General features: G+C 31.6%; 1 protein-coding gene across 1 annotated transcript in view; it reads left to right on the forward strand.

The window, feature by feature from the left end:
• Positions 1-24648, forward strand: part of LOC127728292 (sodium/glucose cotransporter 4-like) — a 60900-nt gene that overhangs the window by 10452 nt on the left and 25800 nt on the right. The window contains exons 3-9 of the mRNA XM_052235624.1: positions 6135-6239; positions 9886-9945; positions 12966-13070; positions 19189-19294; positions 20357-20437; positions 22790-22989; positions 23436-23571. Coding sequence (XP_052091584.1) covers positions 6135-6239; positions 9886-9945; positions 12966-13070; positions 19189-19294; positions 20357-20437; positions 22790-22989; positions 23436-23571 — 793 coding nt within the window. The remainder of the gene's footprint in view (positions 1-6134; positions 6240-9885; positions 9946-12965; positions 13071-19188; positions 19295-20356; positions 20438-22789; positions 22990-23435; positions 23572-24648) is intronic.

Below are 24648 nucleotides of genomic sequence, written 5' to 3' on the forward strand. Positions count from 1 at the left end.
TGTATTTCTTTTGCTGTTAGTAAATGTGGGTCCTGAATCAAAACATAAGGTCTACCTGATCCATCCAGATGAGAATTAACTAGCTGCAGCTGTTACAGATTAGGCAGCCGATTCTTTGTTGTTTGAAGTATGTCATGTTTTTGTTGTAAAGCCATGAAAAAATGTAGTCATTTCTTCACATCTTTTATCTAAATGCCTGTTGTTGCCTTCACATCTTTTATTTAAATGCCTGGTGTTGTCTTCACATCTTTTATTTAAATTAATTTCTTCACATCTTTTATCTAAATGCCTGTTGTTGTCTTCACATCTTTTATTTAAATGCCTGTTGTTGTCTTCACATCTTTTATTTAAATGCCTGTTGTTGTCTTCACATCTTTTATTTAAATGCCTGTTGTTGTCTTCAAAAAAAAAAAATCTGTAGAAAAATGGATCACGATAGCGAAAATGCGCCGATCACGAAGAACGAAAATAACCCATCAGGCCCCTCCTAAATGCCTGTTGTTGTCTTCACATCGGTATCTTGTATTTTAAATGCCTGTTGTTGTCTTCACATCTTGTATTTAAATGCCTGTTGGTGCCTTCACATCTTTTATTTAAATGCCTGTTGTTGTTATTGTCTTTACATCTTTTATTTAAATGCCTGTTGTTGTCTTCACATCTTTTATCTAAATACCTGTTGTTGTCTTCACATCTTTTATTTAAATGCCTGTTGTTGTCTTCACATCTTTTATTTCAATGCATGTTGTTGTCTTCACATCTTTTATTTAAATGCCTGTTGTTGTCTTCACATCTTTTATTTAAATGCCTGTTGTTGTCTTCATATCTTTTATTTAAATTCTTATCTTCATATCTTTTATCTAAATGACTTTTGTTGTCTTCACATCTTTTATTTAAATGCCTGTTGATGCCTTCACATCTTTTATCTAAATGCCTGTTGTTGTCTTCACATCGATATCTTGTATTTTAAATGACTGTTGTTGTCTTCACATCTTGTATATAAATGCCTTGGTGCCTTCACATCTTTTATTTAAATGCCTGTTGTTGTTGTCTTCACATCTTTTATTTAAATGCCTGTTGTTGTTGTTGTCTTCACATCTTTTATTTAAATGCCTGTTGTTGTCTTCACATCTTGTATTTAAATGCCTGTTGTTGTCTTCACTTCTTTTATCTAAATGCCTGTTGTTGTCTTCACATATGATCCTTTATTTAAATGCCTGTTGCTGTCTTCAGATCTTAAAAAGACTTTTATTTTAATTCATTTCTTCACATCTTTTATCTAAATGCCTGTTGTTGTCTTCACATCTTTTATCTAAATGTCTGTTGTTGTCTTCACATCTTTTATTTAAATGCCTGTTGTTGCCTTCACATCTTTTATCTAAATGCATGTTGTTGTCTTCACATCTATTATTTAAATTCTGTTGTTGTCTTCACATCTTAGAATTTAAATGCCTGTTGTTGCCTTCATATCTTTTATCTAAATGCCTGTTGTTGCCTTCATATCTTTTATCTGAATGCCAGTTGTTGTCTTCACATCTTTTATCTAAATGCCTGTTGTTGTCTTCAAATTTGTTATTTAAATGCCTGTTGTTGTCTTCAAATTTGTTATTTAAATGCCTGTTGTTGCCTTCATATCTTTTATCTAAATGCCTGTTGTTGCCTTCATATCTTTTATCTGAATGCCAGTTGTTGTCTTCACATCTTTTATCTAAATGCCTGTTGTTGTCTTCAAATTTGTTATCTAAATGCCTGTTGTTGTCTTCAAATTTGTTATTTAAATGCCTGTTGTTGTCTTCAAATTTGTTATTTAAATGCCTGTTGTAGCCTTCACATTTGGATCTTCTCTTCTCAATCTGTATTGTTACCTGTCTTGAACTTGGATGAGAAAATTTATGGTTCATCCTTAAGTTGTTGGGTTGATATATTGTTGACATATATATTTTGTCTTGCCTGTGACATATTTATTGTTGAATGCAAGACATAGTGTATGCTAATTTGTCTTAACCTTGACAGCATAAATTATTTGAAAAAGCTTTATGTGTCAGTTGGTACAAAATCTGGATAATGCATATCACAGATGCCTATAATATATGTTACAGTCGGAAGTTTCTGTATGACATATATCAGTTAACTTGACCTCATTTTCCTGATTCTGTGACAGCTTCAAAACTGAAAAGCTTTTTATCACTTGATAATAAAGCTCATCTGAACTAAGTACAAGGACATCATTCGTAAATATAAATCAACATGCAGACATCTTATACGTTCAGGTATTTCACATCCAATATTTTATGGTAATATTCTTTACAAAGCACAAAAATGTCGGCATTCAACTCAAAAGCTAACCAAACCTTTAAACAGACTTATTCGGAAAGGATATAGTTACAATTCTTTTGTCAAGTCATTAAGGATTGCATATTTTGGTATTAATATCGATTCACTCATAGGGTCTTTGCATCGGAAATAAACACATTTATTCTAAAACCAGTTGTTGGCATGATACAGGTTATGTTCTTCTCATATATTTTATGATGGTATGATACTAAACCCCTAACAGGAGGGATTGTGCTTGTTTTTCATATGATGAAGACATAATCTTTCAATCAGTTTAATTGAGTTCTGGAGCTGGCATGTCAGTAACTGCTAGTAGTCCTTTGTTCATTTATGTATCATTGTCATTTTGCTTGGTTTCTTTTGTTACCTATTCTGACATCGGACTCAGACTTCTTTGAACTGAGTTATACTGTACGTATTACTATGTGTCTCTTTATTCTACATTGGCTAGAGGTATAGGAGAGGGTTGAGATCTCACAAAACATGTTTAACACATTTTTGCGCCTGTCCCAAGTCAGGAGCCTCTGGCCTTTGTTAGTCTTGTATGTTTTTTAATTTTAGTTCATTTATATGTTTTGGAGTTTAGTGTGACGTCCATTTTCACTGAACTAGTACACAATTTTATCGGAAGGCCACTGTTGTCTGCTCTTTGGTTGGGTTGTTGTCTCTTTGACATATTCCCCATTTCCATTCTCAATTTTAAGACATGTCTTTACAGGAGCTTTTGCTATCACTTGTAGTTTATTATACATTGTCGTTAGTAAGTTTTTACTGTTTTCTTCTGTGAAACTATAGAAAATATTGAAATTAAAAACTTTTCTATAATCTTCAATTAACTTTTGTTCTACAAACATTGTTATATGTGATTGAATAAATAGGAATGAGTTAAATTTTAACAAAATTGTCTTTTTTTGGCCAAATTGGTACCTTATTTGTCTAATGAACTGACATCCTACAGTTTTCGTTCCAGAACACTCAGCTAAACTTTATAGAAAAATGAAAGACATGTTTAAGTTGTGCTCCTGCTATTATGAGATTGTTTGAAGAATTTTTTTCTTATTTTTCCTTAGACTTAGGAACTTAGACATTTTTCCGCAAAATTTATTAAAGACGGTACTTGTTTTATGTAATCAACTCCTATAGTTTTCAACCCAGATCCCTGAAACTTCATAGAAAGATTCCACACCTATTGAAGTGTGCACCTGCTATTATGAAATTGATTGCAGAAAACAATTTTTCTCACTTTTCCGACATTTGAGAACTTAGTGATTTTTCATCATTATAAACAAAAGACTGGGCCAATTAATTGGATGTAGTCAGCTCGTCCAACAATTTTCAACTGACAGATCCTTGAAACTTCCCAGAATGATTGCACATATATTGAAATTGGGCACCTGCTATTTTGGAATTGTTTGAATAATTTCCCATTTCCCCATATTTTAAGGAACTTTTTTCAGTGAATGTACTGAGGATTCATTTATTTTCGTGGGTACAAATTTTCGTGGATTGAGGAAAACTTGTCTATTCGTGGATATTTAATTTCTTGGTTTTGGCAAAGTCTGCATACATTCTTTTTGAAAATTTGTATTTCGTTGAACATTTAAATTCGTGGTTCCCCTGTACCCACAAAAATTGGTATCCAACGAATATTAATGAATCCACAGTAACTTGAACCTTAGCCATGCGTGAATGGCTAACCCTTTAAAAATGGGTTGTTTTAACCATAAATTTCTTATCAGTTTTCCAGAATTCAAATTATTCCAGTTTTGAATAATTCCTTGTTGTAACTATTTCTATATCTGCACAACCCAGCCAGTTGAGTCTCTGATCTGTAGTTTATAATGACTATTGTGACTCAATGACACCATGTGAAGGCAACTCCTCTAAGAAAAGTTTGACAAAATATTCTCATACTTGGTAGGATTGTTTTCAATCATGTGTAGTTTACTTTTTTATACCATCTATTGATTTGATCATTGTTTTGGGAATTATGTGATTTTGACCTTTTTTTTCTATCCCCACTTCAATGACACCTTGTCAACACAACTCCTCTGACACTGTTTGACAGAAAGCTCTCATACCTGGTAGGATTGTTTGCCATCATGTGTAGATTACCATTTAATACCATCATTTTGATACTACTATTTTTATGGGAATTATGGGATTTACCTTTTTCTTTACTATCCCCACTACAATAACACCTTGTTACCACAACTCCTCTGACACTGTTTGACAGAAAGTTATCATACTTGATAGGATCGTTTTCCATCATGTGTAGTTTACCATTTTGTACCATCATTTTGATACGACTATTTTAATGGGAGTTAGGTGATTTTGACCTTTTTTTTCTATCCCCACTACAATGACACCTTGTTAACACAACTCCTCTGACACTGTTTGATAGAAAGCTTTCATACTTGGTAGGATTTTTTGCCATCATGTGTATATGGCCATATGTTTTGCTGTCATTTTGATTGACCATTTTTGTCTTCTTAAACGTGCTGTTAAGGGACATCAACAATACATTAGCGTGTGATCAGGTTGGTGTAAGGGGAACCACTAGTTGTAGGTCAATAATATTTGGTCTTCAGATGTATTATCATTGGCACATCTCATTTCCATGGAGATTATTTGTTTGGCCTTTCGAAAGATGATACCTTGTGAATGCATCATGATCTACATGTATGTTCCTGTTTTACAACTCTATTCTGTACATGCAATTATTTTAATCCCTTATTTACGCAGCTCAAAGGAGGAGGACATTTCCCTGCGATGTTCATAAATTCCAATATAAGGTTGTTGTAGATTCATACTGTAGGAGAAGTATATAGTGAAGGATTCATGGTCTAAAATTTTTTTTTATTTTAATAGTGGAAACTCAGTGTAAAGGTGCTGCTTTTGAGAAATTGTTTAGTTTCATGTCTGTTTCATTAAATTTGATTTGTTTTTAATAGAAATAATAAGGGTTAGGGTTTCAGATGGTATCTTTAGTGCATCGTTTATAAATATCATCCTTGAAATTAAAATAATGTCATAGATGTAGGTTAAAAACATCTGCATTACATGAGCATTATGATGTTCCTATCTTATTAAACATGAATAATGCAGTTTATAAGCTACAATATATGTTATTCATTTAGTATATATCTTTGATAATTATGTAATGACATGAAGTTGTTTTTTTCCTGTCGTTTATCATTATTGTCTTTATAATCAGTATTTAGATCAAGATGTAGGTAACATATCTAGAGCACCCTAGATAGAACTGTTAATATGTTGTTTTTTATCTGCTATTTAAGTAGACACACTCTCTTTATTCTTAAAATATTGCTTTGCTCTTTGTGACAGTGAAGTCGCCCCTTGATTATCTTTTTCTTGATAAGGCTCTTATATACAAATATCCTAGCAAGCTACACCAGAGTGAAGATGAAGAACATCAAGCATTAATGAAATATTCTTAGTCATTTATAATGTGGCACTTTAACTATATATATATAAGGCAATATTCGTGTTAGCAAAATTATAATCTATCTGATTAGGCATTTGGGACAAAAGTATATCATACATTATCACAGAATCAAAAATAGAAAAAGACTATAGTACAGTCAAACCTGTATATAAAGGTCACCATCAGGATAAAAAAACCTGACTTTATAAGACAGGAGACCTTTGAATTGATCTTCAAAATGCATAGTTATTATTGCAGTGGGACAAGAAGAGGGCGACCTGGGGAGACAGGATTCCTTTTAAAAGAAATTACTTTTATAGCAGGTTTGACTGTATATTTCTTTTGTGTATTTTAGGTTGGATCCTCATTGTTTGCTAGTAATATCGGAAGTATCCACTTTGTTGGCCTGGCAGGATCTGGTGCTGCATCAGGTATCTCTGTTGGACTGTATGAAATTAATGTAAGTGCATGTTTGGTATTAACAGTGGATAGGAATGGAAATTTAATCTCTTTTTGGGCTGAGTTGTCTGGATCATTACAGAATTACAGTTACAAAACTAAGTACATCTTTATAAAAGTAGAGGTGTGGTCAGTGAGACAGCCAACAACCAAACAGGACAGTCCAAGATGAACATGGACTTCCTTTGAAAAAGGGAATCACCTGGATTGTTACTTATAAGAGATCTCATACTTGTGATTTGAACTTTTGACAATTACCTCTATATATTCACATCTTGAAAAATCGTGAAATATTTATTACTTTTGTCAAAATAATTCCCGCACAATATATATTACATTGTCCACAAGTTGTGTAACATTGAATGGTCATACTGGGTATCTTTAAAGCAAGTTATATGCTTCTCTAGTGACCCTGTGTTACTCCTATTTTAAAAAATCCATTGATCAGCCATAATCTGCCTTAAGGCACAATAAGTCTCTTGTCTTAAAATAAGATCACCAAATTCATTGGTAAAGAAATTGTGCCTATAGAATTATTGTTAGGTGTACATGTCGACGATCTGACTGAGATCAAATGACCATGACCTCATTTTCATGGTTCAATGATCAATGCTATTTGTGCTAATTTCAGTTCTTCAACTGCTATCAATAATACTGCAACTATATTTGGTCCATAGAATTGTTGTAAGTAATGCAGTCAATAAGACGGGGAAACTAACCTTGACCTCAATTTCATAATTCAGATATCAACATAAGATTTTCATACTTAATATGAATAAAAGGAGATGTTGGGTATACAATGAAACAGAAATCTAATGACACAAAAAACCACCAGACAGGATTTAGAGGTCAACAGTCATTGCAGTCTTCAACAATAAGCATTATAATCATCCTTCCCTACCGCTATATCAGCTTCCTCAACATATCTGTAAAACTCGTATCCAGTTAGCGCGTGCAAGTGAGGAGACATTATCAAGTGAGCAGGACTTATCAACAAATTCTCCCAACATATTGCCTTGTATTGTAATGGTGATAAGTCACCAAATAAATTCTTTTAATAAAATAAATTACACTTGCAGTACATATTTTACAATGAACCATTTCTTTTTTCCTAAAATTACTTTACATTATGAAACGAGATGTTGATAAAATGGTGTCGACGGCAGTCTTGATAAGTTCTGCCGGGACTACTTTTTTTCAGAACTGAACTATTTGACCTAATTTGAACTATTGATCTGACCTGTATTGAGATCAATCTATCGATACAAATGTCAACAATGCGGGGGTGGCAGTTTAAATTATTAAAAACATTTATAGTGAACATAAATCTGTCTTTCTCAAATTAACTTCTTTTTTACGAATTACGACTACTTAAATATATATGTGTACTTTTAGTCTTGAAAACAAACAGCATTTTGTTTGATGCGTTTCTGACATTTTTTATGAAGCGTATGCTGTTCAGCAGTCATCGAGTAGAAATTTTCTTCTTCTGGTGATATGAAATACTACGATCTTTCAATATAATCTTTAATATTTCTTTTTTTTTTAGTATCATCTTCAAATATTATACTCTCATATATGCATTATCATGTACACGAAACATTTTTCTTCCTCTAGTTAATGGGAATAATTTACCCTGCGTATTTTGGCCACAAGGTGTATCCGCGGTTTAATATTTTGATGACGTGTGTTGCCTAGTAATAACAGAGACACTCTGGTAACTCTGGTAATAACAATTCCCGCAAAATTATTGAAAAAGGAAATTTTGATAAAAAACATTGCTTTGAAAGATGATAAAAATGTTATCTGAATGTGGATTGTATAGATATTGAAAAATATCAGCCCCCTCGACAAAATATGAAGCTAAATGGCTTGTTCGCTACGCTCACTCGACATTTAGCTTCATATTTTGGCTCGCGGGCTGATATTTTTCTATATCTACATATCCACATCCAGATAACATGTACGTATAATGCAGTCAATAAGATGGGGAAACTAACCTTGACCTCATTTTCATAATTCAGTTATCAACATAAGATTTTCATACTTAATATGAATAAAAGGAGCTGTTGGGTATACAATGGAACAGAAATCTAATGACACAAAAAACCACCAGACAGGATTTAGAGGTCAACATGCAGTCTTCAACAATAAGCATTAGTATATGTAAAATGAATTTCAGAAAAAAAAAGTTCTAAATCAACTTGAGGCTAAAAAATACTCTATAAACAAATAGTTTTAAGAGAGACTATCAAATACTTGCATCAATATCAAATTCTCTTAACATTCTAAATGACCAAAAAAACCTTAAGATATAACAAAAGACAGAATTGACTTGGCAATATGCCAACAAAAAAATTATACAGATACAGTGCAGAATAGTAATAGATCAGTTTTTCCAGTCATTTGAGTTAAAGTTCAACTATTTTTTATTCATAGAATCAATTGGAAGATGTACCTCTGTCTGATAGAATCTCTTGACTTCAAGGGCTTGACATTGTACTCTTGGTTATTGTAACATTAAGTTTTCTTGATAGTAAGACATTTAGCTCGAGGGTTATGTATTTATAATCGAATAAGATGCAAAACAATGCAGTGTGTCTCCTTTGAATAATTTTTCCTTGTTAAGTTTAATCTAATATCTAAAGTTGCTTAGTTTGTTACATTTCTCAATTGTATGCTTAATGGTTCACAAACGGGGTTGGGGATGGGGTATCCCATATGAGGATTAAACTGATTTTTTAGGGCTGAAATAACATGAACAATCAACATTTTACCCTGTTTCAGGCTAACATCAGCTAAAATAGGAGGATTGGCAATGATGAAAAAATATGTAGGTTAATTTAAAGCGTGACAATAAAGGCAATTTCATTCCTTGTGTAGTAATACTTAAATCTAATATAGTTTTACTAGAAACATATTTGTTCATAATTTGTTATACAGGTATTAACTTTCAGTCAGCCTTATCCACAAATTGTAAAATCCAGCATTTGATTGATTTATTGATTGTTGGCAATGCTTAATGTCCAGTGGCAAATATTTCATGCATGTTCAGGACGAGAACAAATTAACAATAAATTTAATAGGTAGTTCCTGAAATAGAGTCTGCTTGGAATGAAGGTTGGGGGGAAATTCGGATTACCACTGGAAATTCAAGCATTTGAAGGAACTGCATGTATACATTCAAACATGCATAAAAGTGTATCATATATTTATATGTGCCTTGTAGTTTTCTGGGAAAGTGCTGTATAATGACTGAGACTGCTTATTAATTTTCAAAATCTATCAAAATATTCTTAAGCATATCTGTCTTAAATTTTCAAAAATGATCTTCTAATTTTTTGATTTAGTTAACGAACATTGGGTAAATTTTTATTTACATTGTATGATTTATGGCTAACATTTTAAATATTTGATATTTTTAAATTATATTTAAGTGAAACTGTCAAAAGATTTAATGCCAAATGGCATTAATTTAACTTTACCTTAATTACACTGACTCACACATAGATTTAGGTCTTTTATTAAAAAAAATCAAAAGTGAGTAAAAGGTGAAAGTTGGCTCTAATTTCAGGAATAATACATAAAATACACATGTTTATTAAATGATGTATTTAATTTGATATATGGTAATATTCATCTTTTAGGCTATGTATATTTTGCTGATATTGGGATACCTGTTTCTGCCAGTATATATTTCTTCAGGGGTAAGAATTATATTATTACTTTTACTATATATATATCATTGGTTAATTGATAACATTTTAAGAAAGATGCACAAATATGCATGCCATTGTGAATTTTAATTGTTTTAGGGATCAATTGGTCTAAGGTCTTGTGATATTTTATTGTCTCTTGTTTTTTGTCATAAAAAGTATGAAGATCATCTTCAAAACAAATGAGGCAAATGAAACCAAATTTTTTCAGATATCATTCTTTTAGGTGTAATACCACCAAATCATAGTACGTCACATCCGGTTGCATAGGAAAATAGGTCGAAAAAAAATATTCCCTTGAATTTGACAGTTGTAGGTAATTGATCCTACATTTCATTGCAGTAAAACATTTCTGGGTCATAAACATATATCTTGGGTATTTCAAAGCACAATTATCTTTTTATTTGGGGTTTCTATAGAATATTTTGGAAACTTGGGGTTACATGGTTACTAAAGCTTGTACACAGGTTAAAAAAGGGGGAAAATTTGATTGGTTAACTTCCAGTGATGGTTATTTTCCTATATGCAATGAAATGTTATGTGAAATTTTTCCTATAGTACTGGACAGGATAAAACTTTACTCATGCCAAGTATTTCTTTATTTGAAACAAAGATAAATTCTGCACTATTTTTTGAAAAGTGCAAATTTAACAAAGACTAATAGGGGAAAATCAATGGTGGTATTACACCTATATGGAAATAAGAAGAATTGGCATGATTGCAATGAGACAACTATCCACCCAAGAGCAAAATATAAGGAAGTATTTAACAACTATAGGGCACTGTACAGCCCTCAACAATGAGCAATTCCATACCGTTATGATGGTTCAAAAGCTTGTTACTTTTAGTTCTAATTGAATAACTAAACATGGCCACCTAGCAAGATAATAGGGTTCTGATATTCTGAAAATTGAAAGAACTGAGAACTGCTAAATAATTTGAGACCAAATATAAGAGACAGGTTCCCTTTATGATACTGGCACTATCACATTTCTATATCAAGTACTCCTAACCATTTTTTTGGTGGAAAGAAGACTTTAGATTGTTACATAACTGATGTTTTGGAAAAAAGAGGCGAAAGATACCATTTGGACATTCAAACTGAGACATGTCGAGAGAAACTGACAACATCATCGATGGCAAAAAATGAAAGACACAAAAATTTCACAAAACACTGTATAGAAAACTAAAGAAACCCAACAAAAATCTGGGTTGATCATTAGATTTGGTAGAACCCATGCATTGGTTACATTTGAAAGCAAAGAGACAATTCCACTTTGCCCTTCTTTAAAAAAAAATCAAACTTCAACCTCTTAAGTAGACAAATAAAACTATGTTTAAGAGACCATTTTTGTTGAGCTTGTAGGTGCTACTATCTTATGGACAATGAATTTGTCATTTTTATAGAGTGGCCAAGTTATCTTCTGGCAGAGTTAACTTGTACTTCAGTGCAAACCTAGACAAAAAGACAACCTGTTAACTCGCTTGTGTGTCTACATCAACTTAGTTGTTGTATCATTTTTGAGAGTCTTATTATCTTAATTAATCATGCTAAACAATTAGAAAAGTAGGAAATCTGACAATTTTCTTATTTTGAAGACCATTTACCAATGCACAGCGATGAAGAATGAATAATTGTAGAATATCAGATGATCAGATGTATACAATTACATTGTTTGCAAAGATGAACGTTCTTGCTTTTTATACCGTTATTAAAAAGCATTTTAATGAGTCGTCTTTCCCCTTCAAAGCTATTAAGATCTTTTATTTTAAATGTCAGTAGTAAGGCTACAAATTCCTTTCCTATTGATTAATACTTATAGAAATAATCTGTATAGATAGATGTTTACCAGTGTCCACATAGACCACTCAGACACCAAGACCTTACCCTTACATGGAACATTTAAACAGAACCAAACTTGTTAATAACTGAATCTGAAAATAATCAAAGTACTGAAGTACTGAGCATCGGATGACCGCAAGTTCTGGTGGATAGTCACAGGCACTTGTCTCACAAAAAAAATCATATCTCTATACCTGAAAGTTAGGATAAGAAGGTACATAGATATATTGTTTTTTTCTGAGACAAATTCCTGTATGGATGATGAATAAATAACAAGGAATTCAACCTCACCGTAATAATTATTATATTGTACATGTGTAGTGATATAATCATGGGACAATCATTTGTTATCAATATAATATATATCATATTAATATTTGTATAACAGTTATATATATAGCAGATCATCTTAATAACTCTACTGGCAAATTATCATCCATTTATACCATCATTCTATTCTACTATTCTAATGATAGTGCAGTGCAAGTGCATGGTAGACACTCTTCTGTAATAATAGGTTTGATTTGAGTAGGCATTCATATTTCTCCCGCTGTTGTTGCAAAACTTGGGCATCCTCAAGATATTCTTCAGCATGCGTAACACAGATTTTCAGTATTCATGATTTGTTACTGATATATATATTTCTCACGACAAAACATTTTCATATCATTTATCTATGTTCTTAAAAAAATATTTTCATGAATATTTATTGATGAAATCAATATATATTAACAAGCGATAAGAGATATTCATCCTAAAACACAATTTTTCGATATTAATGATTGTTTTACTTATATATATATATTTCTCACGACAAAACATTTTCATATTATTTATTTATGTTCTTAACAAAAATATTTTAATGAGTATTCATTGAAGAAATGAATTTATATAACAAGCGATAAGGAATGTTATTTTGCACTCGATAATATCTGCGTATTTACACGAAATACGTTCAGTTTTCAGTCAAAAGCGCAAGGGACATGTGCAGAAATTTCTGCGGCAACATAACACCGGTATGACCTCTCAAGGTCACATCCGATGTAAAAATGGAAAAATATTGTAGTATTATTGTGTGGCTTAGTTCTTTGTAATGTGACATACATGATTTATGAGTTGACAAATATTGTTTCTCACTCACATTAAATTAGGAATTCATGTTTTTAAGGTGTTTACAATGCCAGAATACATGAAGATGAGATTTGGTGGAAAAAGAATTCAGATTTATCTGGCTATTTTGTCATTGTTTGTGTACATCTTCACCAAGATTTCAGTAAGTAGTTTCATCATCTATTAATTCAGCATTTTTAGCTCACATGACTATTAGGGCCATTGTGGGCTTTCCCCATCGCTTGGCATCTGTTGTCTGTAGTCAATAAATATAGTCGTTTGTTAATTATACCCCCGCTTTAAAAAAGTGGGGGTATACTGTTTAACCTCTGTCTGTTCGTAAGTCCGTCCGTCTGTTCCATAAATATTTTTCGTCGCATCTTTCTCAGGAACTACATCATAAAGATTTCTGAAATTTGGTTTCAGGGTTTATATAAGTCAGCTATATCATGTGATGCATTTTCAGATTCATCACTCAACAACTTCCTGTTTAACGAACACTTACATATTTTTACACTATTAAAATTATCCATTTGCGGAGGGGGTATCATCAGTGAGTAGTAGCTTGCAGTTTCACTTGTTTTTACAGATATCTTCTCTGAAACTACTGGAGAAAATTAAACGAAACTTGGCCATAATCATCTTTGGGGTATGATGTTTAAAAATAGACCCAATGAAACTGCTTGTCAGAAAACTCCTTATTGCCCATAATGTAAAGTATTTGTAATTAAATTTTGAAGATATTAAGGATTTTGATAACATTTTTATGCAATTAAAACTCGTTTAACTGCCTCTTAATATGAAAAAAATTATATGTGTAGCATTTATACTTTCAAAAATATAGTTGATTAAAAATTTGTGAACTATTTCTATATAGACAAGGTTCACTTTAGACCAAATATGGCCTTGAATTTTAACTTTATCATTAAATTTCAAAATGGCCATAATTTGGTTCTTAAATGGATCTATTTCAAAAACCTTACTACTAGGTTAAACAATTAAATTATGTTAAAAACTGTTAAGAATTATTGAAACTTTTACCAAAACTGACGTTACAACACAAATAATGCATACTTGAGGGGTAATTTCTTCAGCATTTTTCATGTGATGTGCCAAAAAGACGTTTTTTTGTATTAATAGTTATATCACAACTATTTCTATGTGAAATTTGTAGTATTATGGCCTGATTAAAAAAACATCAAAATCTTAGGACCAAATTTAACCCTTCGTGAACTTACTCCTTTATAGAATGTTTGTAAAAAGTGGGGAAAATATGCATTTTTCCACTTTCAGTATGATTTCTAAAAAATCTGTCAACAGAATATTGTTGAAAAATTGTAATGCTGTAAACTTTCCTTTTGAAAGATATGAATACATATTAGGTATGACAAGCCGTTTTTATATTTATTCAATTTCCAGATATCTTTTTAACTAAATAAGATATCTTATAAACTTTATTGTATAAAGAATTCAGGCCCTCGCGAGTGGGAGAGTCTATCACAGGGAGGGACTGAATTATTCAGGTTACCAGTGTAGGCACACCTCCAATGGAGTAGAATAAAATAGTGTCCTTCACCACACAATATTATAAGTTAAGAATATGTCAAATCCTCTACACAATAATATATCAATAAAAATGACTTCTTCTGTTCCGCCACCGTTATGTACAATTAATATATAATTTCACGATAAAAAGATAAAATTATCTTTGATTTTAATCCGTATGCACCCATATAATAACCAAAATTTATAATTGGTTGATTACTGTCTGATTTGATTACAACTGATGATGCCTGTGGAGATTCCCACCCTGATCATCAGCATAATGTCAAAATAATTACTGTGCACTTCAGCTTTATTTCAATACTTGTTTTCTCCATTTTTGTTATCAAGCCTTAAATTTTATTGGCAAACATTTATTCTTGGCTGTATTAAATGTAAAGTGCATGTTATTGACATACAAATTCCTAAAAATGGGGGTTGTGTGCATTTCCACGGAGGTTGTAAATTATCATTTCACGATAAACGAAAGAAAACAAAGCAATTCCTTGCTCCCTATCAATATGCATGAAACTTGTTTAGGTTACAAGGAAATAATTATTTACATAGGCGACAATGGTAGCCTTTTTTGGTCCTGCGTTTTCCCTATCAAAGATCCATTGAAAAAAATGTCGAAATCTGAATTATCAACACCTTTGTGTGTAATTGAAACTGCAAAACACATATGGTGCCGCAGCTTTTTTGATAGAAAAATGGCATTTTTTAAGGGTCTTCAACGGTTCCGGAATTTTCGAAATAGTATAAATGAAGAACACTCCTTGCTAAATTTGGCACAGAAAATGTTTCTCGTCACAGAGAGTTTTCTCTAAATTTCTCGCTATTTCTACACCAATGGCCAACACTCATTTCAAACTATTTCAATTTTGATTTCTAATTACTAGGGCAGCAGAAAATAAATTTACTTCTACCTATTATCTTGGATGTGAAATCTAGGTGGCGCCAATCATCTTTATTTACTTCCTTTTAACCTTTAATGTTCTTCAAGCAGGAAAAATTGCAATCATATGGAAATGACAGTTTACCACCAGCAAAGAAGATCCCAATATGAAAACAGGGATATTGGTTTTGTCCTTTTTTCTAGGTAACCCTGCTTTTGATATCAAAAAGATTTAAACAAAAAAACTTATCACATTTAGTTTGTAAGAAATCTTAATTGTTTATTTTTTTCTTATTTAATATATAAGATACATTATTTAGTATATAAGATATCTTTCTTAATATATAAGATATCTTATTTAATATATAAGGTGTCTTATTTAATATATAAGATATCTTATTTAGTATATAAGATATCTTATTTAAAATATAAGATATCTTATTTAGTTTATAAGATATCTTATTTAATATATAAGATTTCTTATTTAATATATAAGATATCTTATTTAATATATAAGATATCTTATTTAATATATATAATATCTTACTTAATATATATAAGATATCTTATTTGATATATAAGATATCTGATCAAATATATAAGATATCTTATTGAATATATAAGATATCTTATTTACTACATAAGATATTTTATTCAAAATGAAATATATCTTTATAAGTCTATTTAAATAAGTTTGTAAGATATTTTATTTAGTATATAGGATATTTTATATTAAAGAAAGTGGGGGCTAAATTGAACTGACCTTGTATGGTCGTCCAACTTATTTTCGTCGCATTTTTATCAATGCTTTCACACCAAAGGCAAATAAGAGCACCAGGCAATTGAAGGATTCTAATATATATATAGTCTTTTATGGATTTCTAAAACTGTCACCTGTCAGATCAAGTCAGGTAAAAGTTTTTACTTAAATCCCAAGTTTAACTTAAATTTCTTTCAAGAGGTTGTTAATAGGTGAAAGTTTGGGTTAACATTTCCATCTACTTTATTATGCCTCCATTGTCTGTTCAAACATACATGGGAATCTGTGTTTCAGTTAGATTTGAATAGGACAAGGGATCAAAAGATAAAAAATTGTATTGTCAATCTTATTTCAATCTGTATTCGGTTAATCTAGAAATTAAAATTTACGAAATTATTATAAAGATTTAAAAATATATTATGAAATTCCAGTGGGGGAAAAAATTTCCTTGAATAAGTTAAAATGTTTTTCCTTCCAGAATTCGGCAGCCAGAAATATTAACAGGAATGAGACAATGTCCACAAACCAACATGATACAGAAATTAGGATATATGTTTCAAATTTTTTAAAGCAGTCACTTTTGCTGGCATGGTCATATTTGATCTACATTTTTTATAAACATACTTTTAATGGTTAACATACCCCTTTTTCATTCTTTCCAAATATGACAAAAACTGTTTTTGTTAGCTTATTTTTATTATATTTTGATAGTGTTTTTCATCACAATCCTTCCATGATTATCACTTGCATCAAAGTCAACAGATTTTATGTACAGTAACTGGTTTTTGAGATACATCATATTTCAAATAGCTTGAAAAAATGTTAAATCACAAAAATGCTGAACTCCGAGGAAAATTTAAAACGGAAGGTCCCTAATCAAATAGCAAAATCAAAAGCTCAAACACATCAAACATAAACTATACAAGATATCTCATAAACCATACTAAGTCTTTAGGACTCCAAAAAATCATATTTATTCTGATTGTAAAGTTCATATACACTTTTTAATCTCAAGGCCCACTAATTCAGGTCGCAGATTGTCATTTCTAATACACCTATCTGCTTTCTGGATAACATCACAAATATTTATTAATAAACGACTCTTCTCATCTGCCATTTTGAAAGTGCGATCACATGATCTATTTACTGCCATGTAGTTCCAGAAGGAGCGTTCATTGTTGAATTTATTTACTTATGTTATTTTAAATAAGATATCTTATATAGTCAATAAGATATCTAATAAACTAAATAAGATATCTGTTAAATCGATCATATGAGATATCTTGTATAGCTTATAAGATATCTTATATACTTTTAAAGATATCTTATAAACTATACAAGATATCTCATAAAGTATTTGCTTAAAAGATATCTTTAAAAAGATATAAGATATCTTATAAACTTTACAAAATATCTAATAAGTTAATAAGATATCTTATAAAATAAATAAGATATCTTATTAACTTCAAATTAAATAAGATATCTTATAGACATTATAAGATATCTTGAAATTGAATAAATATAAAAACGGCTTGCCATAATTAGGGGTCTTTTTTGCCCTCTAAATCATTTAATATAGATATGAAGATGTGGTATGATTGCCAATGAGACAAAAGTATAATACAGAAACTATAGATGGTAAAAAATTATCAGGACAAGAGCTACAAATAAGCCATCATGGCTGAAAGTATCAGTTGTTTTAGTGGAAACTATAGTAGAAAGAACAAATTTACCAGCAAGGCAAGATGAACTATTAAGTCAACATTGTTGAAAAATTGTCAGTTGAGCTTTTACAAGAGTTATTGCCCTTGAATGATAACTTTTAACCATTTTTGTGTTTATTTTCAAAAAAACTATGGAAGATGGAGAGAAACTGTAATAGCAAAAATTATCAGCAGAACATGATCTACAAGTTAGTACTCATGCCTTAAATTGTCAGATGACTCTTTTTTAGGAGTTATTTCCCTTGAAGAATGATATTATCACATTTGTTTTCATTTTTGCTTGAAACTATTTGAAATTTTCTCATTGCTTTGTATCAGTATAAAGATAGGTGAGTGAGAAAGACACCTTGGAGTCTCTAATTTTTAGTGGTTTAGATTTATTTTATTGGAAGACTTGTATGTAATTTCAATTATTTTACATGCAATCTTGTTTCACATTTTTGCACCTGTCCCAAGTTAGGAGCCTCTGGGCTTTGTTAGTCTTGTATGTTTTTTATGCCCCGCAACTAAAAGTTGGGGGGCATATTGTTTTACCCCTGTCCGTCCGTCCGTCCCATTATGGGTATATAGTTTTTCCACATAACTCCTCCTACAGTTTGAGTGCTAGGAAGTTTTCACTTTGCTGGCTGTTTGTACATATATTGAAGGTGTGCATGTGGTCAGGGTTTTGACTTTTATTAATATTTGCTCTTTTGGGAGATCGTTGAACTTTGTCATTTTGGAGTATAAGAGGTGCATAGAGTTTCCGGATAACTCCTCCTACAGTGAACCATAGACCTATTTGTTCCCATGCTCATCTTTGTGTATTTTAAAATAACACTTTCTCCCAGACACAATAATATCTCAAAGAAAGTCCTACATTGACTTGTTATAATACAGATACTTCAGAGTGGAGTGCGGGGGCATCACTTTGTCTAGTTTAATTTTGGTTCATTTATATGTTTCGGAGTTAAGTGTGACATCCATTTTTGCTGAACTAGTAGACATTTTTGTTAGAGGCCAGCTGAAGACTGCCTCCGAGGGTGCGGGATTTTTTCGCTGTGTTGAAGACCCATTGGTGGCCTTGTGCTGTTTTTTGCTCTTTGGTCGGGTTATTGTCTCTTTGACACATTCCCGGTTTCCATTCTCAATTTTGTTGTTTGCTTTGTTACTACTTGTATTATTTTATAGGCAGACATGTATACTTTAACTTTAATTTATACAATTATTTTATTAGAAATTATTGTCAGAAGTTTATGCTGAACTACAATTGTTTCAATTATTTAAAAAGTATTTTTGTTACTTAGTCTCTAATTATTTCAATTAATCTACTGAAAAATTTGTACGCTTTATAATATTAGTTTTACTATTTATTTCATAGGCAGATTTGTATGCAGGGGCTATATTCATTGAGCAGTCTCTAAAGTGGGATATATATGCATCTATAACATTGTTGTTAACTATTGCTGCCATCTTCACTATAGCAGGTAACAAAAGTTCAAATGTTCATTTTCTATTGATACCTTAAATACAATATGAATTTTGCTAGGTGAACTACTAAATATTGCAAGAGTCAAATCATGACAGAACAATGGAAAATACAAAAAAATGATTTTTAAAAGGTAAATACACGAGATCATGAGATGTTTGAATAATAATATATACAATATATTTTGGTTTTCTAACATGCACTTATTTATAAAATTTAATTCTACATAGAAATTATGTTTTCATTTCAATGAAAAAAAAGGGTCATCCAGCACTAAATATAATAATGAAACCAACAATTTTCTGTTATAGGTACAAAATGTTTGCTGTGAGACGTTGAGTTTTAGGCTTTAGTAAAAAAAAAATGGGATAATTTTATTATAAATAAAACAGAAGACATAGAAATTTAGTCATCTGTAACTTCCTAGGTTTTCTCCTATTTGCAGAATTATTCACACATAGAAGATTGTGAGAATTCATCATTTTAGATAAACAATTTCTTGAAACTGAATTAAAAGGCAGTTTGCAAATTTTCAGTAATAATTTCTGTATATTTTACTTAAGGAACTGACAGGTCTGTTTTTGAATTAGTAGTAATAGATATACAGAGAGGCTTTGAAAATTTGGGATGAGTCAATTAAATAAGTGAAATGAGTCACTTTTGAATTAGTTCAAAATAATTCATTTTTTTCTTAAATATTATATATTTTAGAAACAATTTTATGTTTTCAGTTTTATTTATACCTAGTAATGTTGAAGTGTGATAACATACATAAAGTAGCAATTTTACCAGTTTTAGCTATTTAGCTGAACTAAACTTACTGCCCAGTATTTGTTTGAAAGTATAGGCCTTTTCTTTAGTTCATTACTTACAGATGCCATCAGGTTCAGAGACCACATGCAGTGGCAAGAAAATAACTTTCTTTACATTGATTTTTGTACATTCAATTAATTATGGTGTATTTCATAATGCATAATGATACAATAATGTAAAGTACTTTCCCTTTTGGAATTTCTACACAAGAAAAAGTGAAATTTACAAGACATTTTTTAACTTTCAGGTGGATTAACAGCTGTGATCTGGACAGATTTTGTTCAGGCAATTCTAATGATTATAGGAGCTATAGCATTGATGATTTTGGGTAAGTAAAGCTATATTGTCTTGACAGATTTTGTCATTTTTGTTCAGATGATTTTAATGATCAAAGGAGTTATTGCTTTGATAATTCTGGGTATTAGGTAATAATGTAATATTTAAAATCTGTAATGATTTCGTTTAGGCGATTCCAATGATGGTGGGAGCAAAAGCATAATCATGATGTTTGGTTCTATTTTGACAAAATAAGCCAAAAAAAATATCAATGGCGGCTACGGCGTTAGCTAACTTCTTAAAAGCTTTATATTTTAGAAGGTGGAAGGTCTGGATGCTTCATACTTTGTATATGGATGCCTCATGTTACGAAGTTTCCGTCAGTCACATGTCCAATGTCCTTGACCTCATTTTCATGGTTCAGTGACTACTTGAAAAAAAAGTTAAGATTTTTTGTAATGTTAGATTCCCTCTTATTATAAGTAATAGGATAACTATATTTGGTATGTGCGTACCTTGCAAGGTCCTCATGCCCGTCAGACAGTTTTCACTTGACCTCGACCTCATTTCATGGATCAGTGAACAAGGTTAAGTTTTGGTGGTCAAGTCCATATCTCAGATACTATAAGCAATAGGTCTAGTATATTCGGTGTATGGAAGGACTGTAAGGTGTGCATGTCCAACTGGCAGGTGTCATCCGACCTTGACCTCATTTTCATGGTTCAGTGGTTATAGTTAAGTTTTTGTGTTTTGGTCTGTTTTTCTTATACTGTATGCCATAGGTCTACTATATTTGGTGTATGGAATGATTGTAAGGTGTACATGTCTAGCGGGCAGGTGTCATCTGACCTTGACCTCATTTTCATGGTTCAGTGGTCAAAGTTAAGTTTTTGAGTTTTGGTTTTTTTTTCTAGTACTATATGCAATAGTTCAACTATATTTGGTATGTGCGTACCTTGCAAGGTCCTCATGCCCGTCAGACAGTTTTCACTTGACCTCGACCTCATTTCATGGATCAGTGAACAAGGTTAAGTTTTGGTGGTCAAGTCCATATCTCAGATACTATAAGCAATAGGTCTAGTATATTCGGTGTATGGAAGGACTGTAAGGTGTACATGTCCAACTGGCAGGTGTCATCTGACCTTGACCTCATTTTCATGGTTCAGTGGTTATAGTTAAGTTTTTGTGTTTTGGTTTGTTTTTCTTATACTGTATGCCATAGGTCTACTATATTTGGTGTATGGAATGATTGTAAGGTGTACATGTCTAGCGGGCAGGTGTCATCTGACCTTGACCTCATTTTCATGGTTCAGTGGTCAAAGTTAAGTTTTTTGAGTTTTGGTCCTTTTTTCTAATACTATATGCAATAGTTCAACTATATTTGGTGTATGGAAATATTTTATGATCTATTTGGCAGTCACACAGGTTTTATTTGACCTTGACCTCATTTTCAAGGTTCATTGCTCAGTGTTAAGTTTTTGTGTTTTGGTCTGTTTTTCTTAAACTATAAGCAGTAGGTCAATTATATTTGTTGTATGGAAGAATTGGTAGCTGTACATGCCTGCCTAGCATGGTTCATCTGACCTTGACCTCATTTTCATGGTTCATTGGTCAATGTTTAGTTTACTTGGTTAATGTTAAGTTTATGTGACAGTTGTAATAAAGCTTTATATTTAGGACTATCAACATAATATCAATGATTAGTAAAGAAGGCGAGACATTTCAGCGTGTGCACTCTTGTTATAATAGCAATGAAGATGAATTAAAGTCTTATAGGATTGTAGGTATGCTTTATTTTACCCCCTTTTACTTTGATGATTTGACTGTGGTTTCTACAGCAGTTGCTAAAATTTCCGACCAGTTAGTTTGATAAATATAGATTCTTACATTGATACCAGTGGATTATCGGATTTATCCAATTGAGATAGTTAAAATTTATAATTTAACTATCAAGATTGGATAAATCCGATAATCCACGAGTAACTATGTAAGAATCTGTTTCTCTAATGATTAAAAAATAAATTTTCACCTTTTGTTAAACGAAAATCCCCTTCGCCAGTGCCTTCCACATTCCCCTAAGTTGTCAATTTCATTAACACCTGTTGGCAAATTTTGATACATCCAATGTGCTAAGCACGATAAAGGTTATGACCCTTAAATTCGTCCAATCATCTTCTGAGATCATCGGCAACCACACGTTGATTAAATTTTTTTATACAATGGGTTCAGAAAGGGATAAATTTCCATAGAATTAGAGAAAACAAATTACAATTGGGTCAGAACTTTGAATGGACTTTAACAGGTGGAGAGCAACACCTACAGTTAAGTCACAGTAATAACGCAGCAAAACTTCAAATCATATAGAGGAAGAAACATTATTTCTGATTTCTATTTTATATTACAGCCTTTGCCAAGGTTGGTGGATTGAGTGGTTTGATAGAGAAATATCCCAATGCCATTGCTAATCAAACCATACCAAACACAACATGTGGATATCCTAGGAAGGACTATATGAACTTGTGGAGAGACAACAATGCAGACATACCCTGGGCTGGAGTTATTGGACTGTCAATTAACTCCATATGGTATTGGTGTTCAGATCAGGTATTACTTTCTACAGAAATGTATACATGTATTTGGTACTTTTATGTTGGGGTATTAACCGTTGCCCATAACATTTTTTTGCCAGTGAATAGGTAAAGCAGAAAAAACCAGAGTTCTCAAAATCTTTTTTCCCTCAAGGTCCTTGAAGAAAATCTGCTGGTCCCCACTATTATTTCTATTGCAAAATTCAAAATTGTAGCAGTCCTATGCAAAATTTTAGTGGTCAGGACCTTTTGGACCACCAATTTTCCAAGTATTTGCAAATATTAATGAGCTTTGAATTTCAAGGGTAATATATGGTTTGCCTCACAAATTGATATAAAGATATGTGTTTATTGTTAAACAATACATACATTATGACAGCTCACATCATGGCAGTATAATTCAGTATAATTGCAAAAAGATTTTTGATTAAATGTAATCATCATAGTTTTGTCATGATTCAGGTGATTGTCCAGAGAGCATTAGCAGCTAAGAACTTTGATCATGCCAAAGCAGGAACACTATTCTGTGGTTATCTTAAGATCCTACCCCTGTTCCTGCTTATTTTCCCAGGAATGATTGCCAGAATTCTATATCCAGGTGAGTATGATAATAAAAGTCCTTTGTTAGTATAATCAGTAATCGATCTTCAGCAATTGTGATACATTGTGTGAATGATAATTGATGTAATCAGTATAATAATAAAAGTAAATTCAAGTAATCATTAATCACTGAAAATGATAATCAGATTTTGAAATGGTAGACAACTGAAATATTTTATAGCTTTTCAGATGGTTGTTTTTTTTTTAGTAATTTCATACATTATACAGTTGGTGACCTTCTGCTGTTGTCTGTTCTATGGTCGGGTTGTTGTCTCTTTGACACATTCCCCATTTCCATTCTCAATTTTATTTTAATTTTAATTTTAATTTTAATATACTAAAATAATAAAAAAAAATATAAATTGGTAGCTGTGTGGCTCTTTCCATCTCTTTGCTTCTTCACACTTCTTTACTCCCTCTGCAATTATTCTGTAAATGATATTCCTTCTGCTAACCTTAAAGATTCTGTTTATATTTCTAAGCAGATATACAAGACTTTCAGAATATTTCTGTCACTGTGTGAAACCCATTTCTATGGACTGTGGATTCATTATTATTCGTGGGATATCAATTTTCGTTGATTTCGTATGTACAAGTGAACCACGAATTTAAAATTTCAACGAATAACAAATTCTCTGTAGGTTTGTATGCAGACTTTGACAAAACCACAAAATCAAATATCCATGAAAAATTGGTACCCACGAAAATAAATGAATCCACAGTATATGTCACTTTGAAATGCATTTCTATATATATATGTTGGTAATTAATATATTTTCAGACAATTTAGAAGAAAAGAAAATCATATAAACAAGGAATATTTATTTTCCTGATGATTCTGCTTTCTTTTTGGGGTTGGTCAAGCCATGTCTGACATTCTTTTTGGGGTTGATCAAGCCATGTCTGACATTCTTTTTGGTGTTGGTCAAGCCATGTCTGACATTCTTTTTGGGGTTGGTCAAGCCATGTCTGACATTCTTTTTGGGGTTGGTTAAGCCATGTCTGACATTCTTTTTGGGGTTGGTCAAGCCATGTCTGACATTCTTTTTGCGGTTGGTCAAGCCATGTCTGACAT

This window comes from Mytilus californianus, unplaced genomic scaffold (genome assembly GCF_021869535.1).
Source record: "Mytilus californianus isolate M0D057914Y unplaced genomic scaffold, xbMytCali1.0.p SCAF_2, whole genome shotgun sequence".
Lineage (NCBI taxonomy): Eukaryota > Metazoa > Mollusca > Bivalvia > Mytilida > Mytilidae > Mytilus > Mytilus californianus.